This window comes from Salvelinus fontinalis, chromosome 6 (genome assembly GCF_029448725.1).
Source record: "Salvelinus fontinalis isolate EN_2023a chromosome 6, ASM2944872v1, whole genome shotgun sequence".
NCBI lineage: Eukaryota > Metazoa > Chordata > Actinopteri > Salmoniformes > Salmonidae > Salvelinus > Salvelinus fontinalis.
Window position 1 is genome coordinate 85,937,759 of NC_074670.1, and position 27,123 is coordinate 85,964,881.

The window sequence follows — 27,123 nt, forward strand, 5'->3', positions numbered from 1 at the left end:
TGTGGTTATACCTACAAGCCCTGTATTGACTCCTATAACTACTAAATGATTCATAGCTGTGGTTATACCTACCAGCCCTGTATTGACTCCTATAACTACTACATGATTCATAGCTGTGGTTATACCTACCAGCCCTGTATTGACTCCTATAACTACTACATGATTCATAGCTGTGGTTATACCTACCAGCCCTGTATTGACTCCTATAACTACTACATGATTCATAGCTGTGGTTATACCTACAAGCCCTGTATTGAGACATATCTGTTATCAGTGATCCGGGCAGTGACGGAGACAGGTGTGTCCATCTCCCTGCCTACCACCTGGCCACTTTTATTACAGCAAATAATCCACAGAGATTGTCAATTTTTACTGTTTATTTGAGAACAAACTACAACATATATTACTCTGCCATGTATGCCAGTTGTCCTGCTATGAGTCTGCTTCTCCCGAGCCAATTCCGTTGCTTATCTGCGCTAAATTATATTGTTACGGGATAAGGATGCGGGTACGTTTTTAACTGATGTTGGCAGCAACACAAACTAGAGGAAGATCAATATTCATATGAAGTACGGGGAGATGACAAAGCGAGTACGCCACCCTCACGGAGTTACGGGGTGTATTGGTTGTACTATTCATATAAATAACTCATCTGTTATTTGGTGAAACTGACAAGACTACAAAAAGTAGCGTTTAGAAAAATGTGTATTCGATAAACATAAATCATTTGTTTATTTTTCACCAGACCTAAAAGTCCCACAATATTTTCTGGAATCGAATAAACGCAAACAACCTCTAGTCATGAGAGTTAATTCGTTGAAAACAAACTATTTTAAAAATGTTAATGAAAAATACAACTATTTTCTCCCAACACATAAACGAAACGTCTTTAGAATAATAGATTACCTCGGATGACAAGTGAAGCCAAAATGTCAACAACATCAGGTTTAAGTTATAATATTTACAGGAAGAAAAAAGTTCAGATTGACCCAATTGTTTTCTTTTGTTGGGAAGAGGCAACCCACGCCATTGGCTGTGCCATCTAACCCTGCGTGCCTCCTGGGGCGGGGTTGGTGGAGGGGGATGTAGTACTGAAGGATCGGCCAGGATCCAGAGGTGACAGCCAGGAGATTGTTCACAAGTGAGTCAACTGTTAGCGCCGTCCTTGGTCATTGAAATAGATACATTTGCAACGCGGTCCGAACCTGGTTTTGGTGGATTTTTAAAATATTTTTAAGTTCACTTTTTTTTCCCCCCTCTGAAACTCCTAACTCTTCAACCGACTCTTACAAGCTGAATATTCAAGACACGTTCCAGTGCTTTCCAAATATTGGTTATCTAAGAAAGAGCTAAATAACTCACCATACCTCTCCAACCAAGTCGTGGATGTCTGTAGCCTTTATGACAGCTAAAACAGAACTGTCCGGCTGGCCAGACGACACAGGCGAGGACTTCCCCCTAATGGAACAGTCTTAACGGGAGCCTTTCGCATCCAGAACCAGGGTAACATCTCCAGGAGGACAGTCTCTATACTCACCCAGAGATACGGGCCATTACGCGCACAGCGGCTCCATGGATATCTCACTGGAGAAACTCATGTCGGTGAGTAAACTAACGGACAGTGGTGTCACGATAGAAATGGACCTCGACACAGTACCCGGTGACCAAGGAGAGGGAGGAAACGGTAAGCAGCAGGGCCACCACCCGGGCCCACAGAAACACCGGCGAGTCGCGGCTAATGCCCGGGAGAGACGGAGGATGCACGGGCTGAACAAGGCGTTTGACACGTTGCGGAGCGTGATTCCGTCCGATAATAATAAATTGTCCAAGTACGATACTCTCCAGATGGCTCAGATCTACATCCAGGAACTTTCGGGGCTGCTCACCGGGGTGGTGAAGCCAGAGGGGCGGGGAGGGTCACGGAGTGGATGCGCCTCACCAGACATAGACCACCTCATCCCGGCTAGGAGGAACCTTCTGGGGTCTCTCTCTCCAGAGCCCTTGCGGGGTGGCGGCGGGACGGCTGGGATCAGCAACACCCTGCAGGACTCCCCCTCACCGCAGCCACAGAACAAGAGACTGGCCGGAGAACAGGAGAACAATGGTCCCGTCGGTCACCTCATCATTCTGTCTGCGCCTAAATCTGATCTAGAATCGGGGAATAAGAGGGTGTCTAACACTTCTAACGGGAGTGATGGAGAGTCGTCGCATTACAGTGACTTTGAGGACGGACAGGCCGGTAGACGGTGACAATTTAGAGTCTGAACGTGACAACAGGAACTGTTTTAGTCGAGGTTTTCATACGGATTGTTTAATATTTGATATAAACTGTCTGTGTTTTAGAAGACAATAACGGACACCAAAATAGAGCCACGTAGCCCACCTTGAAATGTTGAATGAGATTGTGGTTTAGATTGAGACGGTAGTCTAAGGCCTACTCTCGGCTACATTTAGACTAGAACACTTGTCTCATCATGCCATATTTATTTATTATAAATGGACACCAGGGTTGCGGTCAATTCCCATTTAAAATTCAGGAAGTACACTGAAATTCCAATTCTCTCCAACGCTTGTCAATGGGAAACATTGGCATCAGAATTTGGTTTACTTTCCCGAATTGACTGGAATTGAAATGTTTTCCAAAACTCTGCTGGTAGCTTGAAAAGTAGAATAACGTTCTGGGTAGATTAAAACGGTACTGTCGCCTACATTTAGAGACGAACACGAATATCCCAGTGAGCACAAGACGTAATTTACATGATATTGTTCATATCCCAGTGAGCACAAGACGTAACTTACATGATATTGTTCATATCCCAGTGAGCACAAGACGTAACTTACATGATATGGTTCATATCCCAGTGAGCGCAAGACGTAACTTACATGATATTGTTCATATCCCAGTGAGCAAAAGACGTAACTTACATGATATTGTTCATATCCCAGTGAGCGCAAGACGTTGAAAATGTCTTTTTTCAAACATCTTTTACTCATAGTGAGGGATGTTTCATCATACCCTATTTATTTATTATATTTATTAGATATCAACAGTGTAAAATTAAAAAGACCTAGCCTACTGTGTGATAATGAAGACTTCATTGTGTATTTAAACAAGGCCTGATCTTATGACTTCTCATGGGGGCTTTCTTTCCTTCCTTCCTTGCACTTTATTGACTAAATACATCTGGAACATTTGGTTACACGGTTTGATTGCATGCATATCTAATAATAATAAATAAAATTAAAATAAAAAATACTTTGATATTAATGTATTATTATTTGATTTCTTCCAAGAATAACTTTTGATGGGGGAAAAAAAGTTTTTTTATTTGGTAGATAAATATTTAGAATGTTTTTTTTCCTTATAAATTTTCCAGAATAATTCACTCTGATTTAATTTCAACAGCTTCAACACTGTGTAGTCAAAGGACTTTATTGGCATGAGAAATCAATGCATAACCTTCTTTTAGTCAACTCAATATGTTGTTTCAATATATTTGTATTTAATGCAAGAGATACATCCGTAATATGTAAATGTTGAAATTAAAAATGCAATTTACAAATGCACACACGCACACAACACTTTTGATGGAATCCTATTGTTTTGAATAGCGCTGGTCGGTCTCCTCTCATAGCATGTCTTGTGGACAGACTATATAACTTACATGATATTGTTCTGGGTAGATGAGATTAGGTAGGGGTAGAGTCCGAGTAGTGATAATTACAGCCACGGTATTTTGGCTTCACTGGGACCAGGGGTGTAGAGAGGTTGTGGGGGGGATTTCTAGGCTAAATGCTGAAATAAATGCAATATACAAATGCACACAATACACTTTTAATACTGGCAGGTCTTCAGGGACCAAAGTCCCCCCCCCCCCCATGTCAACTAGTTCTGATAGAGCTGGTATAACAGTCACCTCCCCATGTCATCTAGTTCTGATAGAGCTGGTATAACAGTCACCTCCCCATGTCATCTAGTTCTGATAGAGCTGGTATAACAGTCACCCCCCCATGTCATCTAGTTCTGATAGAGCTGATAGAGCTGGTATAACAGTCACCTCCCCCATGTCATCTAGTTCTGATAGAGCTGGTATAACAGTCACCTCCCCATGTCATCTAGTTCTGATAGAGCTGGTATAACAGTCACCTCCCCATGTCACCTAGTTCTGATAGAGCTGGTATAACAGTCACCTCCCCATGTCACCTAGTTCTGATAGAGCTGATAGAGCTGGTATAACAGTCACCCCCCCATGTCATCTAGTTCTGATAGAGCTGGTATAACAGTCACCACCCCATGTCATCTAGTTCTGATAGAGCTGATAGAGCTGGTATAACAGTCACCCCCCCATGTCATCTAGTTCTGATAGAGCTGGTATAACAGTCACCACCCCATGTCATCTAGTTCTGATAGAGCTGGTATAACAGTCACCCCCCCATGTCATCTAGTTCTGATAGAGCTGATAGAGCTGGTATAACAGTCACCCCCCCATGTCATCTAGTTCTGATAGAGCTGATAGAGCTGGTATAACAGTCACCTCCCCATGTCATCTAGTTTTGATAGAGCTGATAGAGCTGGTATAACAGTCACCTCCCCCATGTCATCTAGTTCTGATAGAGCTGGTATAACAGTCACCTCCCCCATGTCATCTAGTTCTGATAGAGCTGGTATAACAGTCACCTCCCCATGTCACCTAGTTCTGATAGAGCTGGTATAACAGTCACCTCCCCATGTCACCTAGTTCTGATAGAGCTGATAGAGCTGGTATAACAGTCACCCCCCCATGTCATCTAGTTCTGATAGAGCTGGTATAACAGTCACCACCCCATGTCATCTAGTTCTGATAGAGCTGATAGAGCTGGTATAACAGTCACCTCCCCATGTCATCTAGTTCTGATAGAGCTGGTATAACAGTCACCTCCCCATGTCATCTAGTTCTGATCGAGCTGATAGAGCTGGTATAACAGTCACCTCCCCATGTCATCTAGTTCTGATAGAGCTGGTATAACAGTCACCTCCCCAGGTCATCTAGTTCTGATAGAGCTGGTATAACAGTCACCCCCCCATGTCATCTAGTTCTGATAGAGCTGATAGAGCTGGTATAACAGTCACCTCCCCATGTCTTCTAGTTCTGATAGAGCTGATAGAGCTGGTATAACAGTCACCTCTCCATGTCTTCTAGTTCTGATAGAGCTGGTATAACAGTCACCTCCCCATGTCATCTAGTTCTGATAGAGCTGATAGAGCTGGTATAACAGTCACCCCCACATGTCATCTAGTTCTGATAGAGCTGGTATAACAGTCACCTCTCCATGTCATCTAGTTCTGATAGAGCTGGTATAACAGTCACCTCCCCATGTCATCTAGGTCTGATAGAGCTGATATAACAGTCATCTCCCCATGTCATCTAGTTCTGATAGAGCTGTTATATCAGTCACCTCCCCATGTCATCTAGTTCTGATAGAGCTGATAGAGCTGGTATATCAGTCACCGCCCCATGTCATCTAGTTCTGATAGAGCTGTTATAACAGTCACCTCCCCATGTAATCTAGTTCTGATAGAGCTGGTATAACAGTCACCCCCCCCATGTCATCTAGTTCTGATAGAGCTGGTATAACAGTCACCACCCCATGTCATCTAGTTCTGATAGAGCTGGTATAACAGTCACCTCCCCATGTCATCTAGATCTGATAGAGCTGATAGAGCTGGTATAACAGTCACCCCCCCATGTCATCTAGTTCTGATAGAGCTGATAGAGCTGGTATAACAGTCACCTCCCCATGTCATCTAGTTCTGATAGAGCTGGTATAACAGTCACCTCCCCATGTCATCTAGTTCTGATAGAGCTGGTATAACAGTCACCTCCCCATGTAATCTAGTTCTGATAGAGCTGGTATAACAGTCACCCCCCCCATGTCATCTAGTTCTGATAGAGCTGGTATAAGTCACCAACCCATGTCATCTAGTTCTGATAGAGCTGGTATAACAGTCACCTCCCCATGTCATCTAGTTCTGATAGAGCTGATAGAGCTGGTATAACAGTCACCTCCCCATGTCATCTAGTTCTGATAGAGCTGATAGAGCTGGTATAACAGTCACCTCCCCATGTCATCTAGTTCTGATAGAGCTGGTATAACAGTCACCTCCCCATGTAATCTAGTTCTGATAGAGCTGGTATAACAGTCACCCCCCCATGTCATCTAGTTCTGATAGAGCTGGTATAACAGTCACCCCCCCATGTCTTCTAGTTCTGATAGAGCTGGTATAACAGTCACCACCCCATGTCATCTAGTTCTGATAGAGCTGGTATAACAGTCACCTCCCCATGTCATCTAGTTCTGATAGAGCTGGTATAACAGTCACCTCCCCATGTCATCTAGTTCTGATAGAGCTGGTATAACAGTCACCTCCCCATGTCATCTAGTTCTGATAGAGCTGATAGAGCTGGTATAACAGTCACCTCCCCATGTCATCTAGTTCTGATAGAGCTGGTATAACAGTCACCTCCCCATGTAATCTAGTTCTGATAGAGCTGATATAACAGTCACCCCCCATGTCATCTAGTTCTGATAGAGCTGGTATAACAGTCACCCCCCCATGTCATCTAGTTCTGATAGAGCTGGTATAACAGTCACCTCCCCATGTCATCTAGTTCTGATAGAGCTGATAGAGCTGGTATAACAGTCACCTCCCCATGTCATCTAGTTCTGATGGAGCTGGTATAACAGTCACCTCCCCATGTCATCTAGTTCTGATAGAGCTGGTATAACAGTCACCTCCCCATGTCATCTAGTTCTGATAGAGCTGATAGAGCTGGTATAACAGTCACCTCCCCCATGTCATCTAGTTCTGATAGAGCTGGTATAACAGTCACCTCCCCATGTCTTCTAGTTCTGATAGAGCTGGTATAACAGTCACCTCCCAATGTCATCTAGTTCTGATAGAGCTGGTATAACAGTCACCTCCCCATGTCATCTAGTTCTGATAGAGCTGGTATAACAGTCACCTCCCCATGTCATCTAGTTCTGATAGAACTGATAGAGCTGGTATAACAGTCACCTCCCCATGTCATCTAGTTCTGATAGAGCTGGAATAACAGTCACCTCCCCATGTCATCTAGTTCTGATAGAGCTGATAGAGCTGGTATAACAGTCACCTCCCCATGTCATCTAGTTCTGATAGAGCTGATAGAGCTGGTATATCAGTCACCGCCCCATGTCATCTAGTTCTGATAGAGCTGTTATAACAGTCACCTCCCCATGTAATCTAGTTCTGATAGAGCTGGTATAACAGTCACCTCCCCATGTCATCTAGTTCTGATAGAGCTGGTATATCAGTCACCTCCCCATGTCATCTAGTTCTGATAGAGCTGGTATAACAGTCACCCCCCCATGTCATCTAGTTCTGATAGAGCTGGTATAAGTCACCAACCCATGTCATCTAGTTCTGATAGAGCTGGTATAACAGTCACCTCCCCATGTCATCTAGTTCTGATAGAGCTGGTATAACAGTCACCTCCCCATGTCTTCTAGTTCTGATAGAGCTGGTATAACAGTCACCTCCCCATGTCATCTAGTTCTGATAGAGCTGGTATAACAGTCACCTCCCCCGTGTCATCTAGTTCTGATAGAGCTGGTATAACAGTCACCTCCCCATGTCATCTAGTTCTGATAGAGCTGGTATAACAGTCACCACCCCATGTCATCTAGTTCTGATAGAGCTGGTATAACAGTCACCTCCCCATGTCATCTAGTTTTGATAGAGCTGATAGAGCTGGTATAACAGTCACCTCCCCATGTCATCTAGTTCTGATAGAGCTGGTATAACAGTCACCTCCCCATGTCATCTAGTTCTGATAAAGCTGGTATAAGTCACCAACCCATGTCATCTAGTTCTGATAGAGCTGGTATAACAGTCACCTCCCCATGTCATCTAGTTCTGATAGAGCTGGTATAACAGTCACCTCCCCATGTCATCTAGTTCTGATAGAGCTGGTATAACAGTCACCTCCCCATGTCTTCTAGTTCTGATAGAGCTGGTATAACAGTCACCTCCCCATGTCATCTAGTTCTGATAGAGCTGGTATAACAGTCACCTCCCCAGGTCATCTAGTTCTGATAGAGCTGGTATAACAGTCACCCCCCCATGTCATCTAGTTCTGATAGAGCTGGTATAAGTCACCAACCCATGTCATCTAGTTCTCATAGAGCTGGTATAACAGTCACCTCCCCATGTCATCTAGTTCTGATAAAGCTGGTATAACAGTCACCTCCCCATGTCATCTAGTTCTCATAGAGCTGGTATAACAGTCACCGCCCCATGTCATCTAGTTCTGATAGAGCTGGTATAACAGTCACAGTCTTTTAGTAACGGGAGACATTAGTATTCACTGCCTCTTGGTGTTGGGGGTGATGGGGCTGCTGGTAGGGGCTGCTGTAACTTAGCCAGATCCTTACCCAGGATGTCAGAGAGCTTCTGTTTAAAACTGATAGGGTCGTGGTTGGGGGTGATGGAGCCCCCCAAGCCCATCTCCTCTTCCCCCTGTAGCTGAGTCTGCAGGCGGGAGAGGTTTGGCATAGACCGGGACTGGGTTTGGGGTTGAGGCAGGGACAAGGCCAGAGGCAGTGGCTGGGTCTCAGAGGGCTTGCTCACTAAAGCATAGATACACTGTGAGCTACCCACCACACTCTCCCTCTCTCTCTCCTCCTCTTCCTCCTCCTCCTCCTCTGCCCTCCCAGTAATACCCCTTCTCAGGTTGTAATAAGGAGACCCCTCTCCCAGGCCCAGCCCCACCCCCAGCCCTGTACCCAGCCCCAGTTTATTCAGGTTGACAGTATCCAGGGAGTGGCACCTCTCTTCTTCCTCCTCTTTCTCGTCATAGAGATGCAGGCTGTGCTGCGTCCTGAGTGGAGTTGACGGGTGCTTCATTCTGGGGGGGAGGTGGTCCACTATAGTGGCATACAGACCACAATCAGAGTCAGCCATTGGCTCAGGCCCCGGAACCTGTTCAGTAACAGGAGATATGATTGGAGGGCTGGGTAAGAGGTTGTTTCTCATTGGTAGAGGAGGTGCAGCGGGTCTGTCTGATAGTTCGGTGCGGGTGTGGGTGTGGACTCTTTGTTTGATAGGAGGGTGATGAGAAGAGGAGGGGGAATTACAAGAAGGATGAGTAGAGGGGGAAGAATGAGGAAGTTGAGGAGACGATGAGTTACGTGGAGAGTGAGTAGAGGGGGAAGAATGAGGAAGTTGAGGAGATGATGAGTTACGTGGAAGGTGAGTAGAGGGGGAAGAATGAGGAAGTTGAGGAGACGACGAGTTGCTAGGAGGCTGGATAGAGGTCTTGGTGTTTTCATTGTCCATCTCGCCGTGCAGAGTGAGAGCATCTTCCATGGCCTTGTAGATCTGAGGAGCGTGCACGGACAGGAAGGTGAATTGACCCTCTCCCGAGCTACAGCGACGGCCCGCCTCGATGCTGAAGCCCCCCTGTCAATCAACACACACAACACAAGGTTACTCAGTCCCTCCAGAATGGACCAATCAATCAATCAATCAAGTTTATTTTATATAGCCCTTCGTACATCAGCTAATATCTCGAAGTGCTGTACAGAAACCCAGCCTAAAACCCCAAACAGCAAGCAATGCAGGTGTAGAAGCACGGTGACTAGGAAAAACTCCCTAGAAAGGCCAGAACCTAGGAAGAAACCTAGAGAGGAACCAGGCTATGAGGGGTGGCCAGTCCTCTTCTGGCTGTGCATTACTCTTCAATCACTGCATTATTACCACATAAAACAGTCAAATCATCACAATATTAGTGCAGGAAAACTGACCGATCACCGCACTAAAAAAAAGAGGGATGACAATTTTAACCAATCACCACACATTTACTGCATAATATGGTTCAGTCAAGACACAGGGCAACAAACTCTTTCCCTCGACAGCACATTCTTGTAACAAATTGGACTAAATCATTGCATATTGCCGTGCAAAATGTTAGAATTGCAGCCGCAAAATCCTGGTGATTATGATAGACACAACACTGGTGATTATGATAGACACAACATAACTCTAGCTGAAATCTACTGGACATTACCACTGAATAAACTACTTAGGAATCCTGACCTTTTACCTTGACCTCTAACCCTTTACACTGACCTGTCCGAAGCGTCATAGAAGCTGGTAGAGCCAGAAGTAGAGGATCTGACCTCTGACCTTTCACCCTGACCTCTCACTCTTTACCTTGACCTGTCCGAAGCGTCGTAGGGCCAGAAGTAGAGGATCTGACCTCTGACCTTTCACCCTGACCTCTCACTCTTTACCTTGACCTGTCCGAAGCGTCGTAGGAGGTGGTAAGGCCAGCAGTAGACGGTCACACCAGTCTGGATGTCCTGGAGCAATATGGCGTCTCGTTCTGGCAAGAGGAGGTAACTTCCTGTCAGCTGACATCTCCTCGACGCCTCATTGGTCTTAACTGTCACCTGGTATTGGGCTGGGAGGAGCAGCAGAAGGAAGAGGAGAGGAAAGATATTTTAACATCACACTCATGATGTTAACTTGAGATTCATTAAGGTTTATCATTCATACATGGAGATTTATGTAGCTCTTATTGTATCTCAAGTAAGAATTAGTTCCTACACAATGTCTGTTACACAAAACTCTAACATGCTGACCAGTCAAAAAATACTTATTTATTTGAATAAAAAAAGCATATAAATAGATTAAACACAAAAGTCACAAGGATATTCAAATGATTTGCAAAACAACTATTATTTTCTGCAGTTTCCAGCTTGTCAGGGGGGGGGTGTGAAGTCAACAGAATGACACGAAGCAAAATACTTTGAAATGAAACACATTTGGATAAGCAGCGGTTGCTGACTCAGAAACCTTTCTCTCCTGTGTGTCTGAGCCTCTGAAATCTCTCCTGCCTGTATAGGGCTGCTGTCAGAGAATGGGGACGTCCCAAATCGCACACCCTATTCGGGCCCATAGAGCTCTGGTCAAAAGTAGTGCACTATGTAGGGAATAGGGTGCCATAGTAGTGCACTATGTAGGGAATAGGGTGCCATAGTAGTGCACTATGTAGGGAATAGGGTGCCATAGTAGTGCACTATGTAGGGAATAGGGTGCCATAGTAGTGCACTATGTAGGGAATAGGGTGCCATAGTAGTGCACTATGTAGGGAATAGGGTGCCATAGTAGTGCACTATGTAGGGAATAGGGTGCCATAGTAGTGCACTATGTAGGGAATAGGGTGCCATAGTAGTGCACTATGTAGGGAATAGGGTGCTATTTGGGATACATTCGGAGTCTTTTTGCTGTTTAATACTACAGTGATGATTAAAACCTACCCTTACCAGAAACCATGGCAGCATTTGCGCAAAACTGAAAGCGCGATCCACTGCATTTAACCATGGAAAAAGGTCTGGGAATATGTTTGAATATAAACCGTGTAGTTATTCCCTCCGCAGGGCAATCAAACAAGAGAAATGCCGGTACAGGGACAAAGTGGAGTCGCCATTCAACGGCTCAGACACGAGACGTATGTGGCAGGGTCTACAGGCACTCACGGACTACAAAAAATAAATCCAGCCACGTTACGGAAACCGACGTCACGTTTTCAGACAAACTAAACACCTTCTTTTTTTTCCCACTTTGAGGATAATACAGTGCCACTGTCGCGGCCCGCGAACAAGGACTGCACCCCCCCCTCCTCTCCTTCTCCGTGGCTGACGTGAGTAAAACATTTAAACGCATTAACCCTCGCAAGGCTGCTGGCCCAGACGGCATCCCTAGCCGAGTCCTCAGAGCATGCACAGACCAGCTGGCTGGTATGTTTACGGACATATTCAATCTCTCCCTATCCCAGTCTGCTGTCCCCACATGCTTCAAGATGGCCACCATTGTTCCTGTATCCAAGGAGGCGAAGGTAACGGAACTGAATGACTACCGCCCTATAGCACTCACTTCTGTCATCATGAAGTGCTTCTTGAAACTAGTCAAGGATCATATCCCCTCCACCTTACCGGTCACCCTAGTCCCACTTCAGTTTGCATACCGCCCCAACAGGTCCACAGACGCCACAATCACCATCACACTGCCCTATCCCATCTGGACAAGAGGAATACCTATGTAAGAATGCTGTTCATTGACTATATCTCAACATTCAACACTATAGTACCCACCAAGGTCATCATTAAGCTGGAGGCCCTGGGTCTTGAACTCCGCCCTGTGCAACTGGGTCCTGGACTTCCTGACGGGCCGCCCCCCCCCCCCCAGGTGGTGAAGGTAGGAAACAACATCTCCACTTCACTGATCCTCAACGGCCACTGCACCGCCCTCAACCGCACGGCTCTCCAGAGGGCAATGAGGTCTGCACAACGCATCACCGGGGGAAAACTACCTGCCCTCCAGGACACCTACAGCACCCGATGTCACAGGAAGGCCATAAAGATCAAGGACAACAACCACCCGAGCCACTGCCTGTTCACCCCACTATCATCCAGAAGGCGAGGTCAGTACAGGTGCATCAAAGCGGGGACCGAGAGACTGAAAAACAGCTTCTATCTCAAGGCCATCAGACTGTTAAACAGCCATCACTAACTCAGAGAGGCTGCTGCCAACTATGAGACCCAATCACCGGACACTTTCATAAATGGATCACTAGGTCCCTTTATATAATGCCACTCTAAATAATGGCACTTTAATAATGTTCACATATCTTACATTACTCATATCACATGTATATACTGTATTTTATCGGTCGGCCATCGCTCATCCATATACTTACATAGACATACAGTGCCTTGCAAATTTATTCATCCCCCTCTGTGTTTTTCCTATTTTGTTGCATTACAACCTGTAATTTAAATGGATATTTATCTTGATTTCATGTTATGGACACACACAAAATAGCAGAGGTGTGGACTCAAGTCATAGGACCTGGACTCGAGTCACAAATATGATGACTTGCAAGTCGACTTTGACTTTGACACCAATTGACTCGTGACTTGACTTGGACTTGAGCCTTATGACTCGACCTGACTTAATACCCTCCCCAAGCTGACTTGATACCCTCCCCAACCTGACTTGATACCCTCCTCCACCTGACTTAATACCCTCCCCAAGCTGACTTGATACCCTCCTCCACCTGACTTAATACCCTCCCCGACCTGACTTGATACCCTCCCTGACCTGACTTGACATCCTCCCCAACCTGACTTGATACCCTCCTCCACCTGACTTGATACCCTCCCCAACCTGACTTGATACCCTCCCCAACCTGACTTGAAACCCTCCCCGACCTGACTTAATACCCTCCCCGACCTGACTTAATACCCTCCCCGACCTGACTTGATACCCTCCCTGACCTGACTTGATATCCTGACCTGACTTGATATCCTGACCTGACTTGATATCCTCCTCAACCTGACTTGATATCCTCCCCGACCTGACTTGATACCCTCCCCAACCTGACTTGATATCCTCCCCAACCTGACTTGATACCCTCCCCAACCTGACTTGATACCCTCCCCGACCTGACACCCTCAAGAAGGGCAAGGGGCACCATGAAGAGCAAGGAGCTCTCCAAACAGGTGGAGAAGTACAGATCAGGGTTGGGGTTTTAAAAAATATCTGAAACTTTGGACATCCCACAGAGCACCATTAAATATATGGCACCACAATAAACCTGCCAAGAGAGGGCCGCCCACCAAAACTCGTGGACCAGGCAAGGAGGGCATTAATCAGAGAGGCAACAAAGAGAGCACCGATACTCCATCTCCTTCAGGGTTATCTGTCCATAGGACCACTTTAAGCCGTACACTCCACAGAGCTGGGCTTTACGAAAGAGTGTCTAGAAAAAAGCCATTGCTTAAAGAAAAAAAATAAACAGCATTGGTGTTTGCCAAAAGGCATGTGGGAGACTCCACAAACATATGGAAGAAGGTACTCTGGTCAGATGAGACTAAAAATTAGATTTTTGGCCATCAAGGAAAACGCTATGTCTGGCGCAAACCCAAAACCTCTCATCACCCCGAGAACACATATCCCCACAGTGAAGCATGGTGGTGGCAGCATCATGCTATGGGGATGTTTTTCATCGGCAGGGACTGGGAAACTGCTCTGAATTGAAGGAATGATGGATGGCACTAAATACAGGGGAATTCTTGAGGGAAACCTGTCTCAGTCTTCCAGAGATTTGAGACTGGGACGGAGGTTCACCTTCCAGCAGGACAATGACCCTAAGCATACTGCTAAAGCTACACTCAAGTGGTTTAAGGGAACATTTTTAAATGTCTTGGAATGGCCTAGTCAAATCTCAGACCTCGATCCAATTGAGAATCTGTGGTACGACTTAAAGATTGCTGTACACCAGCGGAACCCATCCAACTTGAAGGAGCTGGAGTAGTTTTGCCTTGAAGAATGGGCAAAAATCCCGGTGGCTAGATGTGCCAAGCTTATAGAGACATACCCCAAGAAACTTGCAGCTGTAAATTTTGCAAAAGGTGGCTCTACAAAGTATTGACTTTGGGGGAGGGTGAATAGTTATGCACGCTCAAGTTTTGTTTTCTTGTCTTATTTCTTGTTTGTTTAACAATAAAAATATATATTTTGCATCTTCAAAGTGGTTGGCATATTGTGTAAATCAAATGATACAACCCCCCAAAAAATCTATTTTGCCTCCAGGTTGTGAAAGGCAACAAAATAGGAAAATTGCCAATGGGAGTGAATACTTTCGCAAGCCATTGTATTCTCATTCACCCCTTTAGATTTGTGTGTATTAGGTAGTTGTTTGGGAATTGTTAGATTACTTGTTAGATATTACTGCATTGTCGGAACTAGAAGCACAAGCATTTCGCTACACTCGCATTAACCTCTGCTAACCATGTGTATGTGACAAATAAAATTTGATTTGAAAGCTCCCTGGCTCATCCATCATTTATTCATCATCCACTCTTTCTTTTTTTTTCTTTTTTTACAAGGCCTTTTCGTTCTGTGTTAGTTCTTCTAAAATAGCAGTGTCATCCTTCTCTGTTCCATTGGGCCATACTGTGTCCTGTTTCGAAACACTCAGCGTTTACAGGACAGATTACTGTGATAACAACACGTAGTGGGGCGGGTCTGGAACGCATTGCCAAGATGTACTGTATCTACACTACATGACCAAAAGTATGTGGACACCTGCACGTTCAACATCTCATTACAAAATCATGGGCATTAATATGGAGATGGTCCCCCCCTTTGCTGCTATAACAGCCTCCACTCTTCGGGGAAGGCTTTCCACTAGATGTTGGAACATTGCTGCTATAACAGCCTCCACTCGTCTGGGAAGGCTTTCCACTAGATGTTGGAACATTGCTGCTATAACAGCCTCCACTCTTCTGGGAAGGCTTTCCACTAGATGTTGGAACATTGCTGCTATAACAGCCTCCACACTTCTGGGAAGGCTTTCCACTAGATGTTGGAACATTGCTGTTATAACAGCCTCCACTCTTCTGGGGAGGCTTTCCACTAGATGTTGGAACATTGCTGCTATAACAGCCTCCACTCTTCTGGGAAGGCTTTCCACTAGATGTTGGAACATTGCTGCTATAACAGCCTCCTCTCGTCTGGGAAGGCTTTCCACTAGATGTTGGAACATTGCTGCTATAACAGCCTCCACTCTTCTGGGAAGGCTTTCCACTAGATGTTGGAACATTGCTGCTATAACAGCCTCCACTCTTCTGGGAAGGCTTTCCACTAGATGTTGGAACATTGCTGCTATAACAGCCTCCACTCGTCTGGGAAGGCATTAATATGGAGTTGGTCCCCCTTTGCTACTATAACAGCCTCCACTCTTCTGGGAAGGATTTCCACTAGATGTTGGAACATTGCTGCTATAACAGCCTCCACTCTTCTGGGAAGGCTTTCCACTAGATGTTGGAACATTACTGCTATAACAGCCTCCACTCGTCTGGGAAGGCATTAATATGGAGATGGTCCCCCTTTGCTGTTATAACAGCCTCCACTCGTCTGGGAAGGCATTAATATGGAGTTGGTCCCCCTTTGCTACTATAACAGCCTCCACTCTTCTGGGAAGGATTTCCACTAGATGTTGGAACATTGCTGCTATAACAGCCTCCACTCTTCTCAGAAGGCTTTCCACTAGATGTTGGAACATTGCTGCTATAACAGCCTCCACTCTTCTCAGAAGGCTTTCCACTAGATGATGGAACATTGCTGCTATAACAGCCTCCACTCTTCTGGGAAGGCTTTCCACTAGATGTTGGAACATTGCTGCTATAACAGCCTCCACTCGTCTGGGAAGGCATTAATATGGAGTTGGTCCCCCTTTGCTACTATAACAGCCTCCACTCTTCTGGGAAGGCTTTCCACTAGATGTTGGAACATTGCTGCGGAGTCTGCGTTGTAGGGCTGTGGTGGTAACCGGTGTTTGTCAAGCAAAACACATTTAGCATCTCCTGGCTTCCACACACACAGCCAACAAGCCATTTTAAAAAGTCTAATAAATCCATGTAATATAGTCTACACCATCACAATACATCCATGTAATATAGTCTACCTACACCATCACAATAAATCCATGTAATATAGCCTACACCTTCACAATAAATCCATTATTTATTTTAGACAGGTCTAAAGAAACATGATATGAAGAAAATCTAGTATATTTCAGAAGAACAGCATAGCATACTCTGAGTTGTCCTTATGTTTGGTCCTGATGTGGCGACACTAGTTCAATTTTCTTAGAATCGCGTGGAATTATTTTATAGTATGAAGAATACAACTGAACAAAGCTGAATAAAATATAAATATTTTCTCCAAATGATTTGAGGTGTTGCGCACATGCGGATAACCTGTGTTGAGCGGTTAACAAAGAAACGGGTACTCCTATATGCTTGATTTATAGTTATTAATGTAACTTTAGTTGGTCTACAAACGTTGGGCTGTATGTTTTGATGTTTAATACACTGTAAGGCTGAATGATGCGACTCTAATGATGATTTGAAAAAAGTAACTTGAAAAACACTCCAATAGTGTCTCATTCACAATTTGACAAGCACTTGACAATGTCTCGAATTTCACCGCGGCGCACTAACCCCCCCCCCAATCCCCCACCCCCACCCCGCCACCCCCTTTAAAAATAATCCATGCCTTTCGCGGACGGAGTGACGCATTGTGCCTTTTTCCCGGAGCGTGCTGCGCAATCCGAAGCGTCTCTCACTCACATGTCTCTCCGTCACGTTCTTGGGTCTTTCTCAACGGCTACGAGTTAAGACAGACACTCCCGGATGCAACTGCGCGTGTCCTTTTCCAATTCCTCATATTTAGGATATTAGAAGAACTGTCCACATTTACTGTTCGTCGGGCAACAAGATGAGTAGGCCTAACGAATAGCAAAAAGCACTAGCCTATGTCAATCTACTATCCCCCATAGTACAAAAATCGACCTATTCTGTGCGAGAAATAAATATTCCAAACAGTCTGGGACAGTTGTGGGATATGATAGATCCCACAAGACAACCACTAGCATCAAAACAACCTTTTATAAGCAATGACTTGACGCCACAGATCAGAACATTTAGCTTAAAATGTTAATAAACTATTAGGCTAGGGGTTATAAAACACCATTATCAACAGTGACCTCTAAAGGGGTTATGAAAACACCATTATCAACAGTGACCTCTAAAGGGGTTATAAAACACCATTATCAACAGTGACCTCTAAAGGGGTTATAAAACACCATTATCAACAGTGACCTCTCAAGGGGTTATAAAACACCATTATCAACAGTGACCTCTAAAGGGGTTATAAAACACCATTATCAACAGTGACCTCTAAAGGGGTTATAAAACACCATTATCAACAGTGACCGCTAAAGGGGTTATAAAACACCATTATCAACAGTGACCGCTAAAGGGGTTATAAAACACCATTATCAACAGTGACCGCTAAAGGGGTTATAAAACACCATTATCAACAGTGACCGCTAAAGGGGTTATAAAACACCATTATCAACAGCGACCGCTAAAGGGGTTATAAAACACCATTATCAACAGCGACAACTAAAGGGGTTATAAAACACCATTATCAACAGTGACCTCTAAAGGGATTATAAAACACCATTATCAACAGTGACCGCTAAAGGGGTTATAAAACACCATTATCAACAGCGAACTCTAAAGGGGTTATAAAACACCATTATCAACAGTGACCTCTAAAGGGGTTATAAAACACCATTATCAACAGCGACCGCTAAAGGGGTTATAAAACACCATTATCAACAGTGACCGCTAAAGGGGTTATAAAACACCATTATCAACAGTGACCTCTAAAGGGGTTATAAAACACCATTATCAACAGCGACCGCTAAAGGGGTTATAAAACACCATTATCAACAGCGACCGCTAAAGGGGTTATAAAACACCATTATCAACAGTGACCTCTAAAGGGGTTATGAAACACCATTATCAACAGCGACCGCTAAAGGGGTTATAAAACACCATTATCAACAGTGACCACAAATGCAATTATACATGTAATGCTTTTATTATAAAGGTGCATTTTTATGGTGAAAATTATCTTCAAGCAAACTGGAAGCTAACGCTGCTTATAAATGCACCCCTTGTAAAGCAGATTAATGTGCTTTAATTGGTTATTTGGCCACTTTAGTTGTGATACAAACCTTATTAAAACATACAGGCCTATGGGCTAGGCTACATGAGGTGGGATACTAACCTTATTAAAACATATAGGCCTATGGGCTAGGCTACATGAGGTGTGATACTAACCTTATTAAAACATATAGGCCTGTGGGCTAGGCTACATGAGGTGTGTTACAAACCTTATTAAAACATATAGACCTATGGGCTAGACTACATGAGGTGTGGTAGTAACCTTATTAAAACATATAGGACTATGGGCTAGGCTACATGAGGTGTGTTACTAACCTTATTAAAACATATAGGCCTGTGGGCTAGGCTACATGAGGTGTGTTACAAACCTTATTAAAACATATAGGCCTGTGGGCTAGACTACATGAGGTGTGGTACTAACCTTATTAAAACATATAGGACTATGGGCTAGGCTACATGAGGTGTGATACTAACCTTATTAAAACATACAGGCCTATGGGCTAGGGTACATGAGGTGTGATACTAACCCTATTAAAACATACAGGCCTATGGGCTAGGGTACATGAGGTGTGATACTAACCCTATTAAAACATATAGGCCTATGGGCTGGGCTACATGAGGTGTGAGACTATGGTTCGAACAAGTGGTAAAACAAAAAGGCATTGCTTCTTATGCTGGACATCATTCACAAGTGATAATATGTGTCTCCTGACCCCTCCTGTCTCAGCCTCCAGTATTTATGCTGCAGTAGTTTGTGTCGGGGGGCTAGGGCCAGTTGGTTATATCTGGAGTACTTCTCCTGTCTTATCCAGTGTCCTGTGGGAATTTAAGTATGCTCTCTCTAATTCTCTCCTTCTCTCTTTCTTTCTCTCTCTCGGAGGACCTGAGCCCTATACGTCAGGACTACCGGGCATGATGACTCCTTGCTGTCCCCAGTCCACCTGGCCTTGCTGCTGTCCCAGTTTCAACTGTTCTGCCTGCGGTTATGGAACCCCTACCTGTCCCAGACCTGCTGTTTTCAACTCTTAATTATCGGCTATGAAAAGCCAACTGACATTTATTCCTGATTATTATTTGACCATGCTTGTCATTTATGAACATTTTGAACATCTTGGCCATGTTCTGTTATAATCTCCACCCGGCACAGCCAGAAGAGGACTGGCCACCCCTCATAGCCTCGTTCCTCTCTAGGTTTCTTCCTAGGTTCTGGGCCTTTCTAGGGAGTTTTTCCTAGCCACCGTGCTTCTACACCTGCATTGCTTGCTGTTTGGGGTTTTAGGCTGGGTTTCTGTACAGCACTTCGAGATATTAGCTGATGTACGAAGGGCTATATAAAATAAACTTGATTGATAATATATAATTCACAAGTGATAGGCTAATATTGTCACCCATCAGACTATTCTTGATTTAATCTTGTCTTTACATATACTAAATAATACATGTGTGACATTTGTTTTGATTTAGAATGGACCATTATCATGTCACCTGTATCGAAGCAGGAGCAGCAGGGAAAAATACATGTCATCTATGCACTTAAATAGCGAATGGAGGACGCTTTTCCCTCTGGTTTATTTTCATGCCAGCCAGGTAGCCTATACTCCTGTTGTAAAGCAATGTGCTTAATATTAGGAAAGTTGAGAAATAAATATAGTAGGCCTAGCCTATAGAAAGCTGATGGGAACCTCCTCTTTTTAATAGAGGCCATCACTCTGTTTTCTCACACAATTGCAGAACCTATAGCAGCAGCATCAGAGCTTGGAGAAGACTAATTACCGTGACTAAACGATCCGGGGTGTGGCGGTAATACGGTCACTGCAACAGCCCTAGTTCTAATTCAACCCAAAGGTGTTCGATGGGGTTGAAGTCAGGACTCTGTGCAGCCCAGTCAAGTTCCTTCACACCGATCTCGACAAACCATGCTGTAGCGTTAAGATTTCCCTTCACTGGGACAAAGGGGCCCGGGACCATGAAAAACAGCCCCAGACCATTATTCCTCCTCCACCAAACTTTACAGTTGGCACTATGCATTGAGGCAGGTAGTGTTCTCCTGGCATCCGCCAAACCCAGAATCGTCCGTCGGACTGCCAGATGGTGAAGCGTGATTCATCACTCCAGAGAACGTGTTTCCGCTGCTCCAGAGTCCAATGACAGTGAGCTTTACACCACTCCAGCCGACGCTTGGCATTGAGCATGGTGATGTTAGGCTTGTGTGCGGCTGCTCGGCCATGGAAACCCATTTTATGAAGCTCCCGACTAACAGTTCTTGTGCTGACGTTGCTTCCAGAGGCAGTTCGGAACATGGTAGTGAGTGTTGTAACCGAGGACAGACGATTTTTACGCACCACGCTCTTCAGCACTCGGCGGTCCCGTTCTGTGAGCTTGTGTGGCCTACCACTTCACGGCTGAGCCGTTGTTGCTCCTAGATGTTTCCACTTCACAATAACATCACTTACAGTTGACCAGGGCAGCTTTAGCAGGGCAGAACTTTGACATACTGACTTGTTGGAAATGTGGCATCCTATGACGGTGCCGCGTTGAAAGTCACTGAGCTCTTCAGTACGGACCATTCTACTGCCAATGTTTGTCTATAGAGATTGCATGGCTGTCTGCTCAATTGTATACACCTGTCAGCAACGGGTGTGGCTCTAATAGCCAAATCCACATACTGCTGTATAAATAGTGTATACAGTATATGTGTGTGGGGTGGGTGTGTGGGTGGGTGTGTTGGTGGGTGTGTGGGTGTGTGGGTGTGTTGGTGTGTGGGTGTGTGGGTGTATTGGTGTGTTGGTGTGTTGGTGTGTGGGTGTATTGGTGTGTGGGTGTATTGGTGTGTTGGTGTGTTGGTGTGTGGGTGTGTTGGTGTGTGGGTGTGTGGGTGTGTTGGTGTGTGGGTGTGTTGGTGTATGGGTGTGTTGGTGTGTGTGTGTGTGTTGGTGTGTGTGTGTGTGTTGGTGTATGGGTGTGTTGGTGTGTGGGTGTGTGGGTGTGTTGGTGTGTGGGTGTATTGGTGTGTGGGTGGGTGTGTGTGTTGGTGTGTGGGTGTGTTGGTGTGTGGGTGTATTGGTGTGTGGGTGTGTGGGTGTATTGGTGTGTGGGTGTGTTGGTGTGTGGGTGTGTGAGTGTGTTGGTGTGTGGGTGTGTTGGTGTATGGGTGTGTTGGTGTATGGGTGTGTTGGTGTATGGGTGTGTGGGTGTGTGGGTGTGTGGGTGTGTGGGTGTGTGGGTGTGTTGGTGTGTGGGTGTGTTGGTGTGTGGGTGTGTTGGTGTGTGGGTGTGTGGGTGTGTGGGTGTATAGGTGTGTGGGTGTATAGGTGTGTTGGTGTGTGGGTGTGCTGGTGTGTGGGTGTATAGGTGTGTTGGTGGGTGAGTGTGTGGGTGTGTTGGTGTGTGGGTGTGTGGGTGTGTGGGTGTGTTGGTGTGTGGGTGTGTTGGTGTATGGGTGTGTTGGTGTGTGGGTGTGTGGGTGTGTGGGTGTGTTGGTGTGTGTGGGTGTGTGGGTGTGTTGGTGTGTGTGGGTGTATGGGTGTGTGGGTGTGTTGGTGTGTGGGTGTGTGGGTGTGTGGGTGTGTGGGTGTGTTGGTGTGTGGGTGTGTGGGTGTGTTGGTGTGTGGGTGTGTGGGTGTGTGGGTGTGTTGGTGGGTGGGTGTGTTGGTGGGTGGGTGTGTGGGTGTGTGGGTGTGTGGGTGTGTTGGTGTGTGGGTGTGTGGGTGTGTTGGTGTGTGGGTGTGTGGGTGTGTGGGTGTGTTGGTGGGTGGGTGTGTTGGTGGGTGGGTGTGTTGGTGGGTGGGTGTGTGGGTGTGTGGGTGTGTGGGTGTGTTGGTGTGTGGGTGTGTGGGTGTGTGGGTGTGTTGGTGGGTGGGTGTGTTGGTGGGTGGGTGTGTGGGTGTGTGGGTGTGTGGGTGTGTGGGTGTGTGGGTGTGTGGGTGTGTGGGTGTGTTGGTGTGTGGGTGTGTTGGTGTGTGGGTGTGTTGGTGTATGGGTGTGTGGGTGTGTGGGTGTGTGGGTGTGTGGGTGTGTTGGTGGGTGGGTGTGTGGGTGTGTTGGTGTGTGGGTGTGTTGGTGTGTGGGTGTATTGGTGTGTGGGTGTGTGGGTGTGTGGGTGTGTTGGTGTGTTGGTGTGTGGGTGTGTGGGTGTGTGGGTGGGTGTGTGTGGATTCTATGTACCTGTCTTCCAGGTAGCATACAGCTCATTCTCCTCCATGGGTATCTCCACCCCACCTCCTCTCTCCTCTCTGGTGTCCTTGTGTCCAGGCTCTTTCTGCAGCAGAAGAAAAGGAGGGTGATATGATACTAGAGGATACCGGTGTTGGGCTAAAACAAAATGATCAGATATATGAATGAGAGGCCCAGACACACAGAGTATTAATGCAAAAACAAAATGCTCAGATATATGAATGAGAGGCCCAGACACACAGAGTATTGATGCTAAAACAAAATGCTCAGATATATGAATGAGAGGCCCAGACACACAGAGTATTCTTCTGGTTTCACAGAAGTCTTTGTCAAGCGGCAGAGCATTGTAAACGTTAGATTAAATGATAAGGAGTAACCGTTCTGATCTACAACCAGTTTTTCTTTATAATCATAATGCATATGATTACATGGAAAGGGGGGAGATGACCCTAGATCAGAGAGGACCCTAGATCAGAGAGGACCCTAGATCAGAGAGGACCCTAGATCAGAGAGGACCCTAGATCAGAGAGGACCCTAGATCAGAGAGGACCCTAGATCAGAGAGGACCCTAGATCAGAGAGGACCCTAGATCAGAGAGGACCCTAGATCAGAGAGGACCCTAGATCAGAGAGGACCCTAGATCAGAGATGACCCTAGATCAGAGATGACCCTAGATCAGAGATGACCCTAGATGTATACGAGCCCAGTTTGTCTCGGTTTGTTTTATGACTGTAAAACTGTTTGAGAAGCGGCTAGGGGGAGGAGAGGCGGCTAGGGGGAGGAGAGACAGGCTAGGGGGAGGAGAGACAGGCTAGGGGGAGGGAGACAGGCTAGGGGGAGGGAGACAGGCTAGGGGGAGGAGAGGCGGCTAGGCGGAGGAGAGATGGGGGAAGAGAGGCGACTAGGGGGAAGAGAGACAGGCTAGAGGGAGGGAGACAGGCTAGGGGGAGGAGAGACAGGCTAGGGGGAGGGAGACAGGGTTTGATAGGAGGCTAGGGGGAGGGAGACAGGGTTTGAGAGGAGGCTAGGGGGAGGGAGACAGGCTAGGGGGAGGGAGACAGGCTATGGGGAGGAGAGACAGGCTATGGGGAGGAGAGACAGGCTATGGGGAGGGGAGACAGGCTAGGGGGAGGGGAGACAGGCTAGGGGGAGGGGAGACAGGCTAGGGGGAGGGGAGACAGGCTAGGGGGAGGGGAGACAGGCTAGGGGGAGGGGAGACAGGGTTTGAGAGGAGGCTAGGGGGAGGGAGACAGGCTAGGGGGAGGGAGACAGGCTAGGGGGAGGGGGGACAGGCTATGGGGAGGAGAGACAGGCTATGGGGAGGAGATGGGGTTAGAGAGGAGGCTAGGGGGAGTAGAGACAGGCTAGGGGGAGGGGAGACAGGCTAGGGGGAGGGGAGACAGGCTAGGGGGAGGGGAGACAGGCTAGGGGGAGGGGAGACAGGCTAGGGGGAGGGGAGACAGGCTAAGGGGAAGAGAGACAGGGTTTGAGGGGAGACTAGGGGGAGTGAGACAGGGTAGGGGGAGGGACACAGGCTAGGGGGAGGGACACAAGCTAGGGGGAGGAGAGACAGGGTTTGAGAGGAGGCTGGGGGAGGAGAGACAGGGTTTGAGAGGAGGCTGGGGGAGGAGACAGGCTAGGGGGAGGGAGACAGGCTAGGGGGAGGGGAGACAGGCTAGGGGGAGGGGAGACAGGCTAGGGGGAGGGGAGACAGGCTAGGGGGAGGAAAACAGGGTTTGAGAGGAGGCTAGGGGGAGGAGACAGGCTAGGGGGAGGCGACAGGCTAGGGGGAGGAGACAGGCTAGGGGGAGGAGACAGGCTAGGGGGAGGAGACAGGCTAGGGGGAGGAGACAGGCTAGGGGGAGGAGACAGGCTAGGGGGAGGAGACAGGCTAGGGGGAGGAGACAGGCTAGGGGGAGGAGAGACAGGCTAGGGGGAGGAGACAGGCTAGGGGGAGGAGACAGGCTAGGGGGAGGAGACAGGCTAGGGGGAGGAGACAGGCTAGGGGGAGAGACAGGGTTTGAGAGGAGGCTAGGGGGAGGAGACAGGCTAGGGGGAGGAGATGGGGTTTGAGAGGAGGCTAGGGGGAGGAGACAGGCTAGGGGGAGGAGATGGGGTTTGAGAGGAGGCTGGGGGGAGGCCAGACAGGCTAGGGGGAGGAGATGGGGTTTGAGAGGAGGCTAGGGGGAGGCCAGACAGGCTAGGGGGAGGAGATGGGGTTTGAGAGGAGGCTAGGGGGAGGAGACAGGCTAGGGGGAGGAGACAGGCTAGGGGGAGGAGAGACAGGCTAGGGGGAGGAGATGGGGTTTGATAGGAGGCTAGGGGGAGGGGAGACAGGCAAGGGGGAGGCGAGACAGGCAAGGGGGAGTAGAGACAGGCTAGGGGGAGGAAAAACAGGCTAGGGGGAGGAGAGACAGGCTATGGGGAGGGGAGACAGGCTAGGGGGAGGGGAGACAGGCTAGGGGGAGGGGAGACAGGCTAGGGGGAGGGGAGACAGGCTAGGGGGAGGGGAGACAGGCTAGGGGGAGGGGAGACAGGCTAGGGGGAGGGGAGACAGGCTAGGGGGAGGGGAGACAGGCTAGGGGGAGGGGAGACAGGGTTTGAGAGAAGGCTTAGGGGGAGGAGAGACAGGCTAGGGGGAGGGAGACAGGCTAGGGGGAGGGAGACAGGCTAGGGGGAGGGAGACAGGCTAGGGGGAGGGAGACAGGCTAGGGGGAGGGAGACAGGGTTTGAGAGGAGGCTAGGGGGAGGGAGACAGGCTAGGGGGAGGGAGACAGGCTATGGGGAGGAGAGACAGGCTATGGGGAGGGGAGACAGGCTAGGGGGAGGGGAGACAGGCTAGGGGGAGGGGGACAGGCTAGGGGGAGGGGAGACAGGGTTTGAGAGGAGGCTAGGGGGAGGGGAGACAGGCTAGGGGGAGGGAGACAGGCTAGGGGGAGGGAGACAGGCTAGGGGGAGGGAGACAGGCTAGGGGGAGGAGAGACAGGCTATGGGGAGGAGATGGGGTTAGAGAGGAGGCTAGGGGGAGTAGAGACAGGCTAGGGGGAGGGAGACAGGCTAGGGGGAAGAGAGACAGGGTTTGAGGGGAGACTAGGGGGAGTGAGACAGGTCTAGGGGGAGGGACACAGACTAGGGGGAGGGACACAGACTAGGGGGAGGAGAGACAGGGTTTGAGAGGAGGCTGGGGGAGGAGACAGGCTAGGGGGAGGGAGACAGGGTTTGATAGGAGGCTAGGGGGAGGGAGACAGGCTAGGGGGAGGAGATGGGGTTTGAGAGGAGCCTAGGGGGAGGTGACACAGGCTAGGGGGAGGGAGACAGGCTAGGGGGAGTAAGACAGGGTTTGAGAGGAGGCTAGGGGGAGGAGACAGGCTAGGGGGAGGAAGACAGGGTTTGAGAGGAGGCTAGGGGGAGGAGACAGGCTAGGGGGAGGAGATGGGGTTTGAGAGGAGGCTGGGGGGAGGGGAGACAGGCTAGGGGGAGGGGAGACAGGCTAGGGGGAGGGGAGACAGGCTAGGGGGAGGGAGACAGGGTTTGAGAGGAGGCTAGGGGGAGGGAGACAGGCTAGGGGGAGGGAGACAGGCTAGGGGGAGGGGGGACAGGCTAGGGGGAGGAGAGACAGGCTATGGGGAGGAGAGACAGGCTATGGGGAGGAGAGACAGGCTATGGGGAGGAGATGGGGTTAGAGAGGAGGCTATGGGGAGTAGAGACAGGCTAGGGGGAGTAGAGACAGGCTAGGGGGAGGGAGACAGGCTAGGGGGAAGAGAGACAGGGTTTGAGGGTAGACTAAAGGGAGTGAGACAGGGTAGGGGGAGGGACACAGGCTAGGGGGAGGGAGACAGGCTAGGGGGAGGAGAGACAGGGTTTGAGAGGAGGCTGGGGGAGGAGACAGGCTAGGGGGAGGGAGACAGGGTTTGATAGGAGGCTAGGGGGAGGGAGACAGGCTAGGGGGAGGAGATGGGGTTTGAGAGGAGGCTAGGGGGAGGTGAGACAGGCTAGGGGGAGGGAGACAGGCTAGGGGGAGGAGAGACAGGGTTTGAGAGGAGGCTAGGGGGAGGAGAGACAGGCTAGGGGGAGGAGATGGGGTTTGAGAGGAGGCTGGGGGAGGACAGACAGGCTAGGGGGAGGAGATGGGGTTTGAGAGGAGGCTAGGGGGAGGAGAGACAGGCTAGGGGGAGGAGAGACAGGCTAGGGGGAGGAGATGGGGTTTGAGAGGAGGCTAGGGGGAGGGGAGACAGGCTAGGGGGAGGAGAGACAGGCTAGGGGGAGGAGAGACAGGCTAGGGGGAGGAGAGACAGGCTAGGGAGAGGAGAGACAGGCTAG

At 48.1% G+C, this 27,123-nt stretch overlaps 2 protein-coding genes across 2 annotated transcripts in view; one reads left to right on the forward strand and one right to left on the reverse strand.

The window, feature by feature from the left end:
- The first annotated feature begins 1,132 nt into the window (after nucleotides 1–1,132).
- LOC129858570 (transcription factor Atoh1-like) lies at nucleotides 1,133–3,304 on the forward strand. Its single transcript, XM_055927903.1, has one exon. The coding sequence runs from the start codon at nucleotides 1,573–1,575 to the stop codon at nucleotides 2,248–2,250; it is 678 nt and encodes a 225-aa protein (XP_055783878.1). The 5' UTR covers nucleotides 1,133–1,572; the 3' UTR covers nucleotides 2,251–3,304.
- Nucleotides 3,305–3,367: 63 nt separating this feature from the next.
- dok3 (docking protein 3) overlaps nucleotides 3,368–27,123 on the reverse strand; it is a 28,762-nt gene continuing 5,006 nt past the window's right edge. The window contains exons 4-6 of the mRNA XM_055927901.1: nucleotides 22,795–22,888; nucleotides 10,315–10,484; nucleotides 3,368–9,481 (exon numbers count right to left, since the gene is read on the reverse strand). Coding sequence (XP_055783876.1) covers nucleotides 8,378–9,481; nucleotides 10,315–10,484; nucleotides 22,795–22,888 — 1,368 coding nt within the window. The 3' untranslated portion in view covers nucleotides 3,368–8,377. The remainder of the gene's footprint in view (nucleotides 9,482–10,314; nucleotides 10,485–22,794; nucleotides 22,889–27,123) is intronic.